A 15,117-nucleotide genomic window follows, 5' to 3' on the forward strand; every position below is an offset into this window, starting at 1 on the left:
TGTGTATGTGGTTGTGTTCTGAGTTATTGGAGAGGAGGAATTCAGATTTTGAGGCATGCACTACAAGACGTACATGTTTTTATCATGGGAAGGTAGGTCTTGAACTGGTGAATATCTTTCATGGAAGACATTTTAAGGTAGAGTTAGGCAATGTCTGTGAGTTGGTGGGTGTGGATGTTGTTACTTGCAAGGAGGAGTCTAGGGTCTCCATGTAGAGGCTAACGATCAAGGGCAAGAGGATGGATCCTTGTGGGACTTCACAGGTGTGATTTGGAGGTATCCATCTGGACAAACTGATGTTGGTCTTAAGGTATGAGGTGAACACTAGAGGACAGTCTCACTGATTCCCTTGTGGTTGTACAGTGTGTCAATGAGGGCCTGATGATCTACTGTGTCGAAGGTTGAAGAGAGCCTGAGGAGTACCAGGAAGCAGGCATGGCCATCATTGAGGATACTGAGAGCATTGTCTATGATATGCCATTTATAGCACACATATAAACAAGTGTTTCAATGTGTGATGAGGCAAGGGAGGGGGAACAGAGGGAAGACAGAGACAACAATCTTACTAGGCCTATGACTTCGATGACGACAGTCTCTGTGCTGAATCTGTGTCTGAAGCCAACTTTGTAGGTCTTTAGGGCCTGTTGATGTTTATTGATTTATTATATTTATTTTAGCATTTATAGCAGCGCACCAAACTCTTGGGTAACAGGGCGCTAGTTACAGTAAGTGCAAAGAAGTATTCTTTCTTAAAAAGTGCAAAAGAACATATGCAGTGCATAATCTGACACAGCCACACCTCATGGTGCAGGGGGCTACTTCAGCTATACAAACAGATGAGACACAAAATTAGAGTACATGTACAAACTGGCAAAGCCACGTCTCATGGTGCGGGGGCTACATCAGGTAAACAAATACATGAGAGACAAAATCAGAGTACACGCACAAACTGGCAAAGCCACATCTCATGGTGCAGGGGGCTACAACAAGTATATAGATAAATGAGAGACTAGATAGGGGCTACATCAGACGTGCAGACAGGCATAAAACAGAAAATAGGCATGTGTGCAGACTGGCAAAACCTGAACTCATGGTGCGGGGGGCTACATCAGACATGCAGACAGGCATAAGCAAAGACAGGTAGTTACAGACAGGAAGGTTCATGTACAGTGCACAGGCTGCTAGGTCACAGTAGGTAGTTGCATACAAAAAAGAATCATGGACAGTGCACAGGCTGCTAGGTCACAGTAGGTAGTTGCATGCAAAAAAGAATGATGGACAGTGCACATGCTGCTAGGTCACAGTAGATAGTTGAGTGACACCATAGTATTGCAGCGATTACTGAGCATAGTGAGGGATCACGTGTGCACACACAGGTAAACCCGCAGCAAAGATATGGGGCTGCCTTTTGTGTGCATGTGGGACACAGCAGTATAAATTGGTGAGGCCGTACTTGGTGTGCGTATGGGTTACAGCAGAGGTGCGTAATCGTTCTGGGGAGACACTGATTTGCGAAAGTCAAAGAGTCTACAGCATTCGCACTGGTGAGTCATGTCACAAGGAAGAAGCTGGACATATACAGGTGTTAGCATCCAACCTATCAGCATGTTGATATGTGCATGAAGTTGGATGGCTACAACTCTATCAAGGATGCTGCCATGGAAAGGAAGCTATGTGATAGGGTGATAGCAGCAGAGGTATTTGGGGTCCAGTGTTTTTTTGAATTAAGGAATGGGAGTATTTGTACAGGTTGGAGGGTAGTTGGAAATGTTCTTTGTGTGAGGGATGCATTGAAGATAGCCAGGAATTGATGGGGCATGTCTTGAGGATGGAGCTGGGAGGTTGTCAGAGTAGGAGGTAGCTTTGTGGGATGCTAAGGTGTTAGCCAGGTCCTCCATCGAAAGAGGTTGGAATATTGTCCATGTCATGCTTTTACATGTTGGAATGAGTGGGGAAGTGTCTGTAATGTGGATGGTGTTGAGGTTTTGGCAGATCTTGCTGATCTTGTCAATGAAAACGTTTTTGATGCCAGTGGATGTCTTGTTGGAATGAGGGATTGGAGGGTCAGGCAGAGGGCTGATGCACTGTTTGTCTTGAAAAGAGCTTTGCTTTCATTGTTGGCTTTGCCTATGGTATTCTTGTAGTAGGCAGATTTTGCTGTGGTGATCAGTTGCCTGCTGGCAGTCTGGAGTTCCTTAAGTCAGGTTAGGTCAGATGAGGTTCTGGACTTGTGCAGGTTTTCTATTGTTTCTGGATGACTCTTTTGCTGATACCAAGTCCCTCTGCATGGGTGGGCTGATGGTTAATATCTGATGGTCAGATATTTCGCTGAGGCCTATATGTTGATGTTGGACTTCAGTATGCTTTTGAGTTCTTCTAGTATGTCATTGCAATGCTCGTTCTGGGGTGATGGTGAGGTCATCAATGAATTTTCCCACTGTAACTTGCTACCTTTGTTCTGTGTTGTTATTGTCTTGTGAGCGCCTTGAGGCCCATGGACGTATAGTGCAATATACAAATCGAATAGATAAATTGTTCTATAGGGAAGTCTTTGAAGGAGCAGAATGTCTACTTGATGGGCTTAGCTTGCACCCAGTGGGTTGGGCAAACACTGTTGATAGCAAAGCAAATGACAAAGAAATCAGACCAGTCAATGTGTATAGGTGTGTTGTGATGGAGGGTTGGCATGGCAGTGATGATGAAGTCTAGGATGTTGTCTTGGTTATGGCCTAAATCAGTTGTGTGCTTTAAGATGCAATGGGCCTCATTATAGGTTTGGTGGTAGCCTTGCTGGTAAAATTCTGGCACCAGCGAATGGGCAATTACCGGGTCATTACGGCCCTGCCACACCCGTTAATTGCCCATTCGCTGGCGCCGAAATGGAATGCTCCCCATTCCCATTGAGCCCAGTAGGGTTCAATGGGAATGGGGAGGTCGGGTGCACCAGCACCATTCAAAATGGTGCCGGTGCATCCGACATGCTCTGCTCGTGGGAGCCAGTACGGCCGCCAGGTCAGACCTGGTGGCTGTAATGGCACCCGCAAGCAGAACTCGTAGATTGCCGGTCCGGGAACTACAGTACCAGCAAGCTTACCGGTACCATAGTTCCCAGACCGGCAAACTTGTAATGACCCCCAATGTATCTGATATGCTGATCAGTGTTTCTTCAAAGTGTGGGTGACTGTGCGTCATGGGAGGTTGAAGTCCATGAGGAAGATGTTGGGGCGTCTGAGGGACATGGGGTGACCAGGTCGACAAAGCCAGCAATCAAGGATGTGTTTGGATTAGTATTAGTAGTTTTTGAAAGTGGAAGCAAGGGGATACACAGAGGATTGGCAGCGGGTGGAATAGAAAGCAGAGGAAAAAAACACAACAAAAAAGCAGGAAGGAAGGAGATGCAGGGAGAAATGGAAACAGATGGGGAAGAATACAGAAAAAAGCAAGGCAGAAGTGGGCCATTAGCCGAAGTCAAGTGACCTGCTAGTAATCTCTTCAAGGAAGCGAGAAGCAGTTTGTGCCAGCGCAGGGGCACAGGAGAGATGCTATTAAGGCCAACCCCTTATGGCTACTTGCCATCCAGACCCTAAACCCAACTAGTATCTGAATCAACACTGAAGACGGACTCCTGTTCCCGATGCAGCATCGCAGGACAGAGTAAAGGTACGCATTTCATTTTTTAACAATGTTAACATCGCCATTACGACCCACTTGTAGTTACTCGCGGGTGCTAAAGGCAGTATGGGGGTTGTATGAGGGAGCACGGACGGCACAGGGTGCAAAGCCATGGGGAAACTCAGAATGCGGGCTTATACCAAAGGATTTAGCCTGCATTCCGAGGTCCCTGATTGGCTCACCCAGGACAAACATAACCATCCTTATATGTTCATTTCTAATGATCTTTGGCACTGACATTAGCCACATGCCAACCTGTACATTACATTTTGCCACACAGCCATGCCTGGGCAGCATTGCTAACCATGCATTCTGCCTGTGCATTTGCAAGGGCCCGCTCAAGAGTCATGAGCATAGCATCATCAGAATGACCAATATAGACATGCTACAACGTTCAATATAACTCTTCATATGTGCTGGTAAAACCCCCAGCTGTGGATGCAAAGCACAGGAAGTGCGACCCTCTACCCCCTCACCTCCCCATACCCATTGTCCCTAGTGGCACGCTGTGTTATACCACGCATGGATTTTTGGAACCTGCATCAATCTGCTATGATTGCACTGCCATAATGCGGTTCTACATCGTTTTGCCGAAACAAATTAATCCTTTGTAATTTATTTCGACGGCATTACTGCGTTTCGTTTCTTGTTTGTTTTTTTAAGTGGGGGGGGGGTTCTTCCACAACCCCCTACTTCCACACAAAGTAATGCTATTGAAGTGAATTACAAAGGAGTTATTTATTTCAGCAAAATAAAATAACACCCATAATGCAGGTTACACATATTAACAGACATGGAAAACAATTACAGTCGGCGTCAACAACCCAATCTCATTGTCACTTAGTTAATGTTCTGGCAAACTATCATGACAGCCATCGACAGTATCTTGATTACCTACAGATTTGTTGATCACCAACTTTAGATCTTTGAACAATAAATGGGTTGGTGACAAAGCAAAACGTTGAGGTGCTTTAAAGATTCAATGACAAGTTTTGTGAGATCAGGATTAGTCATGCAATTCACATTTAATGTGGCTGAGCAAGGGTGGTTCAGGAATTTGCATATGCAAGCAGTTCGAGAATCTCACACATTTTGGGGGGTCTTCTAATAAGATAGTGAAGTTGGTAACCTGCTTCGGACCTAAATGCTGTTGATGTCCTATAACTTATACAATGGGTAATGTTCAAAAACCCGCAAGGTGAGATATTAGCAATGGAGGATCAGCGCAGGATCCCATAGATGGCTATCGTAAACACCAGACTAATTGAACTGACCTTAATGTAGAAGGCATACAGACATGTTCAAATTAGTGTAAAAAAAGAAAAGAATGCAGGACTCTGCGCCATCAAAATGTGTGTATATTTAATAATATTGCATAATCACACATTAAAAAAGAAGCCCATGTATGATAACATGTTTGAGCCGAAACATGTTATCATACATGGGCTTCTTTTTTAATGTTTGATTATGCAATATTATTAAATATACACACATTTTGATGGCGCGGAGTCCTGCATTCTTTTCTTTCTTACACTGTTTACGGTGACGGTGAGGCTTTATTACCGTCTGGATACAGTGACTTGCGACATCTTTGAATTTATCCTATGGCCTCAAAGATACGGCATTAGATTGCCAACTCAAATTGATACTAATTCAAGGAATTGTATGGTGTTGCCCTCCAGAGCAACTTATACTGAAGCCATCTTTTCAGTTATGTTCAAATTAGTGTATGGGAAACAAGTGTATGAGGTTAATTGAAGTAAAACTAGCCCAATGACGAAATCATATGTTATCCATGAATACAAATTTGGATCTTTGACATAAATGAATGCAATGGTCCTCGGGGGATGAACTTTCAATTTGGCCACTACCCACCTGGAAAACTAAAAGTACAAAGGGGATCTGTGCCTTATTAGGAATGGACTCTTGAATGAAATGGGCTTTCCACGGAGGATGTGGTCCATGTTCTCTAATCTTTACTCACTGTATTTCAGTGTTAGGAAGAAACCCTACATGTATTAAGTTCGCAAGTACAGCCAAGTAAATGCTGACTTTGCACATCTACGGGCAACCTGCAATCTCAATTTCCGAACCCGGCAGAATCAGCTCTGCCATTCATCCTTGGAAGGTCGATTAATTGACCAAGTTAAGTTATGTAAAAAATGCATATTGTTAAGTATAATATGTGCATGGTTGATGAAGGGATCAGTTGAATGCACACTGGATATTCACAGTTTGCTGTTTCTAAAGAACCCATGGCTCATATGACAACATCTAGTTTAGGGCATATCTACCTTTGTAAAACAAAAATCTTAAACTGTACTTTGGTATGTCTGACATGTTTCGTGATATTGGTGGAGCAATATATTGGTGAAGTTGCGTGTTGTGCAACTGTTTGGTGGGTGAAGGATGGATGATGGATGAATGCACTAAATAGAGGCTCTAGACAGTAAAACATGCTGTCACGTCTCAGTGCCTGCCCAGTGAGCCATTGAGTTCGGAGCCATGGGGACTGCAACCCCACATCCAGGGGTGTTGCTAGGCCTGGAAAAAATCTGGGGCCATGCTAATGTTGAGACTGTCGGGACTTGGGGCTAGCTAGCCTTTTGGTTGTAGCCCCATAGATTCTAAGACCTAGGGCAAAGGCCCCCTGAGCCCACCGCCTAGCAACAGCTCTGCCCACATCATTCAAAGACTGGGCGATCGGGCTACATAGCGCAGAACAGCAGAGGGCTTACCTTCTCATACTTGGAGATGATATCAGCTCTTTCTTGTGCTCTTAAAGCTTCTATGTCCTTCCTCATGTCAGAAACTGGAAAAAGAGAACAAATAACCATCAACCAAACCATGACTGGAAATAGGGTGATTCCAGTGTCTGTTGCAAGGGTGGGTGGATGTAAGCTGACAAAATTCAAGACTTGCATAAACACCAAACATAGGAAAATAATGTACTGTGAATGCATATTAGCAGATTGATGTTCGAATGTCACAAAGGCATGGCTTCATACATGATTTTTCTACAGTCATGCAACGTCAATGACACGTGTGCCATGATGGCATACATACTGGGATGTCACGGGCACACCCTAACAGCATAACCCCGTCTGAAACAGCAGATCCTCTGATGTAAATTATGTATGACATGCTGACTGAAAGAAAAGACTGCACTGCTTGTTATGTGTCATTGTGCTTTACAAAAGGTATGCAACTTACAAACAAGTCCCTTCACCCAGCATAGAAGGAACAATAATGTGATGGTCTATAGGGACCCCAAGGCTTGTGCAGTATACCCATTTCCAGCCAGTGCTTAGACTTTGAATGAGGGATATGCTCTTCATCAATTCTGTGTTTTAGGTTTGTGGTCTTATTTCATGTATATTTTAACTCTGCAACAGCATCATTGCAGGTTTACATTATGCCTGGTCCTAGTTAGCATGTCATTACCAATTTTCAATTTACTGACTAAGCACACTGTTACCACTTCAAATTATGCTCAGTTACCAAACTACATTTAGCCCAATTAGTAGATACTTAACATTATGCCCAGTTGGTACATTTTGGCTCGCTTCCCGTATATTCATTGCACATACGATTGCAATTTACATTATGCCTGCTTTGCAGATAATGTTCAGCTTTTGTTTTGGTTTGCTAGCAGGTGATGACAGGTTGCCATTATGTTTAGTTAACCCATCAATGCCTAACCTTAACTGACCTCAGCCAGAATATTTTACCTTCTGCCGACTGGCTAGGAAAGAAAGGAGGCCAGTCCTTCTACAGTTGTCTGGGAGGTGGATGTGAGGGAAAGACAAACAGCATGATGTGGAATCTTCAGTAAATTCTCGGCCCCTCCGGGATATTGATTTTCATGATGTCTATCTTGAGATGGACCGATAGGCATAGCCTTCCCTGGCCAGCCTGCAACCCATTAGCAGGCTAATGGGGAGCGCAAATATAGTCTTTGAATTGGTGCTAGAACCCAAAATATATGTCTGAAATTAAAAGTAGTCAAGAATTCTGATATTCTGTGTCCTAAGTAGCACAGACCCAGTTTATTCCAATATCACAAGCACAGTATACTTTCAATGCGTTAAGTCCAGTTTGTCACGCCCATTATACCCCATATTCACAATCCCATTATACGACCCTGGTAATTTCTCAATTTGCATAATCCTTTTATATTACAAGTTAATTCAACCAAAGGTTATCCTACTCCAGCAGATTCCCATTTTGACAATCCCAGAATATTTCAAGTTTGAAGAATCCCAATATATTCAAAGCTTATAGACCCCCAGAATACTCCCAGTTTCACACTCCAGTTTCACAACCTTAGAAAATGCCCGGTTTGCACTATGCCAATATATTGCTACTTTAACGAGCCTACAGTTATTTCAGTTTGCAGAATCACAGTACATTGCCATTTGGACAATCTTTGCATGTACACATTGTACCCAGTATCCCAGTATAAATATGCAAAATACATTACCAGTGTTCACATAGCCAATGTATAACCATTCCAGTTTAATCCAGGTTTCCATGTAATAATTTTTGGTGCATTTGCCTTGTGCAAATACACAATTCTTTGATATCTTCAGTTCACCAACATATTTCTTGTTTGACATTCAGAGTTAGAACATCACAGGATATTGACAGTCTGGCAACCATGTATAGTCCTAGTTTGATAATCCTAGTGTACTCCACTTGAAATCTGCAGTTTACACAATACATTACTCGTGTAATTATCCAAGTATATTCCAACCCCAGTGTACTGCCAGTTTGCCCAACCACAACATTTTACAAGTTCGACAAGAACATCATTTTCCAGTTTGACAATCCTGATAAGCTCCCATTTTTACAAAACCTTCATACTCAGACTTTCTCAGTATAAAGTGTCCCAGTAGATAACCAGTTTGAACATTCCCTGTAAGTTCAGAGGTTTCCACTGCATACATAATGTCAATATGTACAACCATAGTATATTCCTATACTAAGACTTTGCACTCTATCAGCATGTTGCAACTACCTGCTTGATGAATCCTATTAAAAATGAACACTGTGACAATCCCAACACTTCCCCATAATGCACGGACGCCTTGCAAAGAAACGTGCACTTTACTAATATGCAGTTCCAATTATCGAGTATATTTCCAGCTGGCACAATTTCAACATACTCCTAGGGCATCATTACAAAATGCCAATGTACGTGAAGTTTACTGTTGGACAAAGTCAGTATATTGCAAATGGTTCCAATATACAGAATGTTCCAATTATACCCTCAAACTGAAAGTACCTGAATACTCCACTTTTGACATTCACAGTTACCATAATCTCAGTGTCTTCACATTTTGACCATCCCACTATGCTTACTGTTTGACAACCCCACTACACTCCCAGAACGACAGCCGTACTACATTCCCATTTTGACAACTGTGATGTAGTCCCATGTTGGAGGCTGGGTGATGGCACTGGGGTGATCCTGGGGGGTTGGGCCAGCTGTTGCATGACATAGGCCCTGGAGGAGCTACACAGGGGATCTTACCATTTCCTGCCAAGGCTCTCTAATTGTTCGCAAGACCCCACAAGGGATAGGGGAATGGGCAGAGAAGGCCCTGAAAGGTAGTTTTCCCTAGGAGTGTAAAACAGACTAAGGGTCCAGGCCAAGGAGAAAGACGGGACAGGACACCATAACCAACCTCAATAACTATGATAGCGCCCTCTACTTCACAGGGAATGGTGGGATTCGGAGTAAGGTAGAGATGTCAGTCAACCGATGTAACCCCAGCTAATAAAGGTGACACCCCTTATGTTTGTGTCAAAGTGTTTGCTGCTTAGCTTGCACAAAAAGTGCCCCATCATGTCACCAGAGAAACTCTTGATACTATCTTTAACAAAGATCAAGGACTGAGTACTTTTGCTCAGAAAAGACACTTCCCCGCTTCTGTGGGTGTTCGTGGAACACAATGCACTAATTAACAAGTTGGTTTCGCCAGAGAGAATATGTGATGCCTGCGAAGCTCTCCCGCGAATCCAAAATCCGGAGTTCAGGAGCAAGCATACCAGTGAAGGAAACCCTTGCATACCTATGGAAAGGAACTCTAAGATAATGTCACACCTTGCGGTAAACACAGTCTGAGGACCCACTCACCCACGGAATACAGCTGGGAAAATGTTAGTCCACGGGAAAGTGGGACAATCACCAGGCTCGCTCTCTATGCCAATCCAGCTGAGACTACTTGTAAATACATTGACCAACCGGTCAAGGTATAAAAAGGGATATGGGAACTTAAGAGACGTAGGAGTCAAGGGCTGGTGATTAGAGGCTCTGAACAGTGGATTTCTGATTGACGAGGTGGAGAGGAGTATGTTAGAGGCCGGGAGAGGAGTCCGGGAGGAAGAGAGGAGAATAGAAGATTAAAGTAGGGAGTTGAAGGGAGTTTAGAGGAGCCAAGAAGGAGGAGTGAAGAGGGGAGGAGGAGACAGGGCAAAGTCAGAGGATAGGGAGTAAAAGAGAAGGAAAGGAACAGAACAAAAGAAGAAAAAAGGTAGAAAGTGAGGAGAGAGGAGGGGTATAGGAGCCAAAGGAGTGAAGAAGGAAAATCAGTGGCGAGAAGGTGGCAAGAGGGGAAGAGAAAGTGACAAGTCGAGATTCAAGAGGAGTAATCAGGAGGAAGAGACAAGAGAAAGAACTGGGAGTGGAGGTGGAGCTGAGAGGACTAAGGAGAAGAGCAATAAACCTGAGGAGATCATTAGGAGTGGAGATGGAAAGGAGCACAGAGAGAAAGAATTAGTTAATGAGGATGCGAACATAGGCCACCCTTCAAGAGGGAAAGATGAAGAAGAGTCTAACAATCAGCGTAGGCAGAGACAAAAGAATGGGAGGAGGAAGCGAAGAACCAAGCATTGCAGAATATCCAGGGGGACGTGCCAGTGATAACCAGAAATGGAAGGAGGAGGTGTCTAGGGAGAAAGAAAGGAAGAGAGTGAACTGGTTAAGAGCTGAGATCCTATAAAAACTCCCAATCTGTCAGAGAAGTGGAAAGGCATAGCACCAGACTCACTGCGATTCTGAAAAGGATCTTCAAGTGTCGGATGAGGGCCCATGTTCTGATGAACAAAAACACCAGGAGTGATGGCGTCTGCATTTCGTAGAGGTAAAGTGTGACATTGTCTACACATGACAAACAAGCATTAGCAGCACCCAAGAAAGCAGTGTGGGTCAATTAAAACCCCATGTATTGTGAGGTTTTGTGTGTCCTCTCAGAAAAGCACACTCTGCGGGAGAGAAGTAGGAGCCAAAGACCATAGTCCTTCAGAGAAAGTTAATGTGTGCTATTCTGTTGAATTACTGCCCAGTATCCTTGGAGATCTGCAAACCTAATTTTTTTTCAAATCTAATAAACACCCTTCATCATTACAGGTTCGCTTCAAGACATCTGTGGATTCTTCTACCTGTGACACAACCTTGGTATATTTCTGTTTGCATAGTCCCAGTGTGTTCAGTTTAGTAAATCCAATAAAAAACGCCCATTTTAGAAAAATTCAAATTGACTAATATCTGTGTGCTCCCGTTTGATGAACCCAGTCTACTGCTAGTACAACTAAACCAATATACATCCAGTTTCGCAATCTTAGTAAAATCAGTTTTCACAACCTCTGTAGATTCCCAGTTTCACAGTCAAAGTATGCTCTCATCATAGTATACTTAAGTTTGATAAACCCAGTACATTCTCAAATTCAAATTTATTCGGTTGTGATCACGGCAACCATAAACACATCAAACATAAGGCACACGTGAACAATATATTTCCATTTGCATGTTACAATCACCACAATTACTCTTGACAATGCCTAAAATGATCAAATAATATCTTCAGCTCCTTAAAACTCAAATTCATGTCATACATTATCATACTGTTAGAAGTGCCTAAAATAATCAAACAATGCCATAAGGCTCCATAACTTCCTATAATACATATCAAATACATAAAATGACCAGCTAATACATTAAAACTCCATAAAAAGGCCATTAAATGAAATTAGCAACATGCTTGATAATAAATACAATCTTACCATGTATGTATATATATGTATATTACATGGCCTGCGGTAGCGGCCATGTAGTTATGGTTAAATTGCTAAACCCGTAGGAAGAGCACTTTTTGGGTGGCTTATAACTTTGCTCCCCCTGGACGAATCCTTGCCAAACTTTGCAAGGAAAGTATATGTCCCACTCTGAATTATTTTGCAAAGTTTGATGACGTTTGGTCAGGGGGGCCAAAGTTATGGGGGGGTCCCAACATTTCTTTTTTCCCATAGATAAAATGGGAAAAAACTTTGCTCATGCCTATAGCCCAAACTGCTGGAGGGATTTTCACCAAATTTGCGGCAGGAGCGCCGGCTTGGTCCCGAAAGCGTGCTTTTGTTAATTTGGTGTAAATACATCCAGTTGTTTTTTTGAAAACGACCAAAACATAAGGCAAACAAATTAGTGATATCTATATCCGCTCCGTGGACTGGCCTCTGATTGGGCAGAAAAATTTGCTGACTTTTGCGTGGTCCACGGATATCGTGACGTGGCCCCTGATTGGGTGGTGAGAATATGTGAAATGCATTGGTTTTCCTGAAACGCCTGCCAGCTTGGATTCGCAGACTTTTTTGGGGTCCGCGGGCAGCGCAGTGAAAACATTAAAAAAAGCAACAATGCACTTGTCAAACTCAACAAACAATCTCTAGGGATGTGGGGGCGATGAGGATGGGATAAGGCCATTAGAAGCCAAAAAATGGGTTGTTTCACCCCCCGACAGTCCGAGAACGCTCCAGATGTCCTGGGGCGTTCGCGGACACTTCAGATGTCCTAGGACATCTGTACCTATTTCTGCATTACAGGGTTGGGGAAAAGCAGTTTTTGGATGGCTTATAACTTTTACGCCACTCAATGAAACTGCATGTCATTTTGCAATTTTATTCTAGAACTAATCCTGAATGGTTTTACAAAGTTTTGTGGGATTCTGTCAAGAGGGGGCAAATTAGAGTGGGGTCCCAAAATATTGTAGAGGCATATAAATATGGTGTCATTTGACAAATCTGCACAACATTTGGCAAAACGATTTTGGATCTAGATATAAATGGTTTTCTAAAGTTTGGTGGGATTTTCTCAAGAGGGTGGTGAAATTAGAGGGGGGTCTCCACATTTTTAGATGGCTTATAACTTTGTTGCTATTTGACGAATGTGGACAAAAGTTTTAAGAAAGATTATAGACCCAACCTTCAGTGTTTGTGTAAAGACTGAATGGATTTTGTCAAGTGGAGGCTAAGTTATATGACTATTGTATGTACATACATTTTGACACTTTTAAAAAAATAAAACATGGGCGGATTTCGAGCAAGCTCGTGAGGAGCATTGGCAAGGACATTAAAGCATGGGTTTGCAAATATGCCCGTTTTTTATTATTTGACAAGTGTCAGAATGTAGGTACAAAAAATAGTCATATACATTTGGTGACTGAGGTATAACCTGTGGCTGTGGGCAGATTGTCTGGGTCATGGCATAAGGTCATGACGCGGACAATCTGGCTACTGGTCATGACCGCTAGGGATGAAAAATTGTGTTAAAGTGGCTATGTCTACCTGGGACCGGCTATGTGGTAAAGTTATTCGAAGGTAGGATAGGTTTGAAAGGGAAAGAAAATTGCTTGTGGTAATATGTTCATAGGGTTTTGCAGGCTGCCATGGCAAGGGAAGAGGGGCTGTGTACAGAGCCCCGCCTTCTTTTTCCATGTTGGCTGACTTGGAAAAGGATTTTCCTTCCTACAGCGGGACGCTGCAGGCGTCCCGCTATAGGAAGGATACTCCTTCCTTCTTACAGCGGGACGCCTTTGGCGTCACGCTATAGGAAGTAAAATCTATGTTTTAGCACCCTGGGTTCACGCTATGGGAACCAGGGGTGCTAATGGACTTTATCCCCCATTACAGGGGCTGCAATGGACAATAATGGTCCGTAGTCCTCCTTATTTATTTATAATGTGCCAAAGCCCGCAGACATCAGGCTGTGAGGTTACAGTATTTGTTGAGGGAGATGAGGTGGAGGAAGACAGCTTACTACTTGCTGAGAAAGGAACAACCTTTCTGAGAGCATTGTGGTCATTGGATTTGGTGTGGCGGCGCATGGAGGTGGTCCCGTAGGAGTACTGTCCAGGTAGCCTGAAACTGAGTGCAAAATTGCACTAAGTGCATTTCACTTTGGTAGCTTTAGCCTATGGTACACTCCCAACATTAGCAAAGAACTGGCACACCCATGATTCGGTCTTGGTGCTAGAAGTAGGCACTTCCTGTACCTCATCTTCTTGGTCCTCTTTATTGTCTTTGAAAGTACTGCGCTTTTTTTGTTGTGAAGGTCCTCCAGCTGGTGGTGGTGGTGGCTGTTGGGGAGGAGGGATGGAAATAACTGATGCCATTTTTAAAATAAATAGCAGTTTTGATAAAAAATTCTTCCAAGTATGTACTGTGTTCTAGATTGGTAATGGATGATGAGTACGAAAAGGTGTAGGAGGTGTGCAAGGGAAATTTTGAAGTTGAAAGTTCCTAGATCAGTAGAAAATGCAGTTCCGAACTGTCTTCAAGCACAAATCCGATCACGAAGTGCAGGCGCCTTTGCGAACACGTCACCATGCCGCGCGCAAGCATATGGTCACGTGGCACTGTCCAAAAGGTCTGCGATGAAGTCAGATGTTCCCGGATGTCTACGGATGCAAAACTATTTCAGAAAGTTGCAAAAAGTGTACAGATGTGTTAAAAATGATGTTACAAGGTGGGAAATGGCAGAGTTTTTAGGTGAAACTTTGTAAATTGGACACAAATATTGCTTATTGGCCAAGTATGATATTAGTAGGTTGAAGGAAAATAGCATGCACTACTAAAAACCTATGAAATTCAATGAAAAAAGTTAGTTAATGGGACGTTATGGTTAAGTTGCATTAATAAAAACCTATGAAATTCAATGGAAAAACATTGTTACAGGGACGTTATGGTTCAGGTAAAACCGAAAAACCTCAGAAATTCGCCAGTTATGGTAAGCTAAGCAACCTTAACTTGTGCCACCACCGTGCACTGCTAAGACTAACACCCAGGACATCAAAGTTTACATCACAAATGTCATTGATGACATCACTGATGACATCACATATCTGGCTCACTTATTTTGGTTCACTGAAAAATCTAGGACAGGTGGTTATATTCACTGACAATCAGAATATTAAAATTCAAAAGGTCCTGTATTTCAAAACATTAACCTTGTCGGATGTTCTTAAAGTACTTTCCTTAGGGTTTGGTCTCAGCTCATGGTGCACATGCATGGGGCAATAGCAGGCCTCAAACACACAATTAATTTGTATACAGGAAGATAAACTTTAATGCTATTAACATTTTCTGATGATGCTGTTTCTTTCTTCC

The 15,117-nt window shown here is 43.0% G+C and overlaps 1 protein-coding gene across 6 annotated transcripts in view; it reads right to left on the bottom strand.

Moving 5' to 3' along the window:
• Positions 1-15,117, bottom strand: part of LOC138503953 (uncharacterized) — an 863,233-nt gene that overhangs the window by 285,534 nt on the left and 562,582 nt on the right. For all 6 annotated transcript variants that reach the window (XM_069624086.1, XM_069624084.1, XM_069624081.1 and 3 more), the window contains one exon: positions 6,411-6,484. In XM_069624086.1, coding sequence (XP_069480187.1) covers positions 6,411-6,476 — 66 coding nt within the window. In that variant the 5' untranslated portion in view covers positions 6,477-6,484. The remainder of the gene's footprint in view (positions 1-6,410; positions 6,485-15,117) is intronic.

Source organism: Ambystoma mexicanum, chromosome 11, assembly GCF_040938575.1.
Source record: "Ambystoma mexicanum isolate Mex_15411 chromosome 11, UKY_AmexF1_1, whole genome shotgun sequence".
Classification (NCBI taxonomy): Eukaryota; Metazoa; Chordata; class Amphibia; order Caudata; family Ambystomatidae; genus Ambystoma; species Ambystoma mexicanum.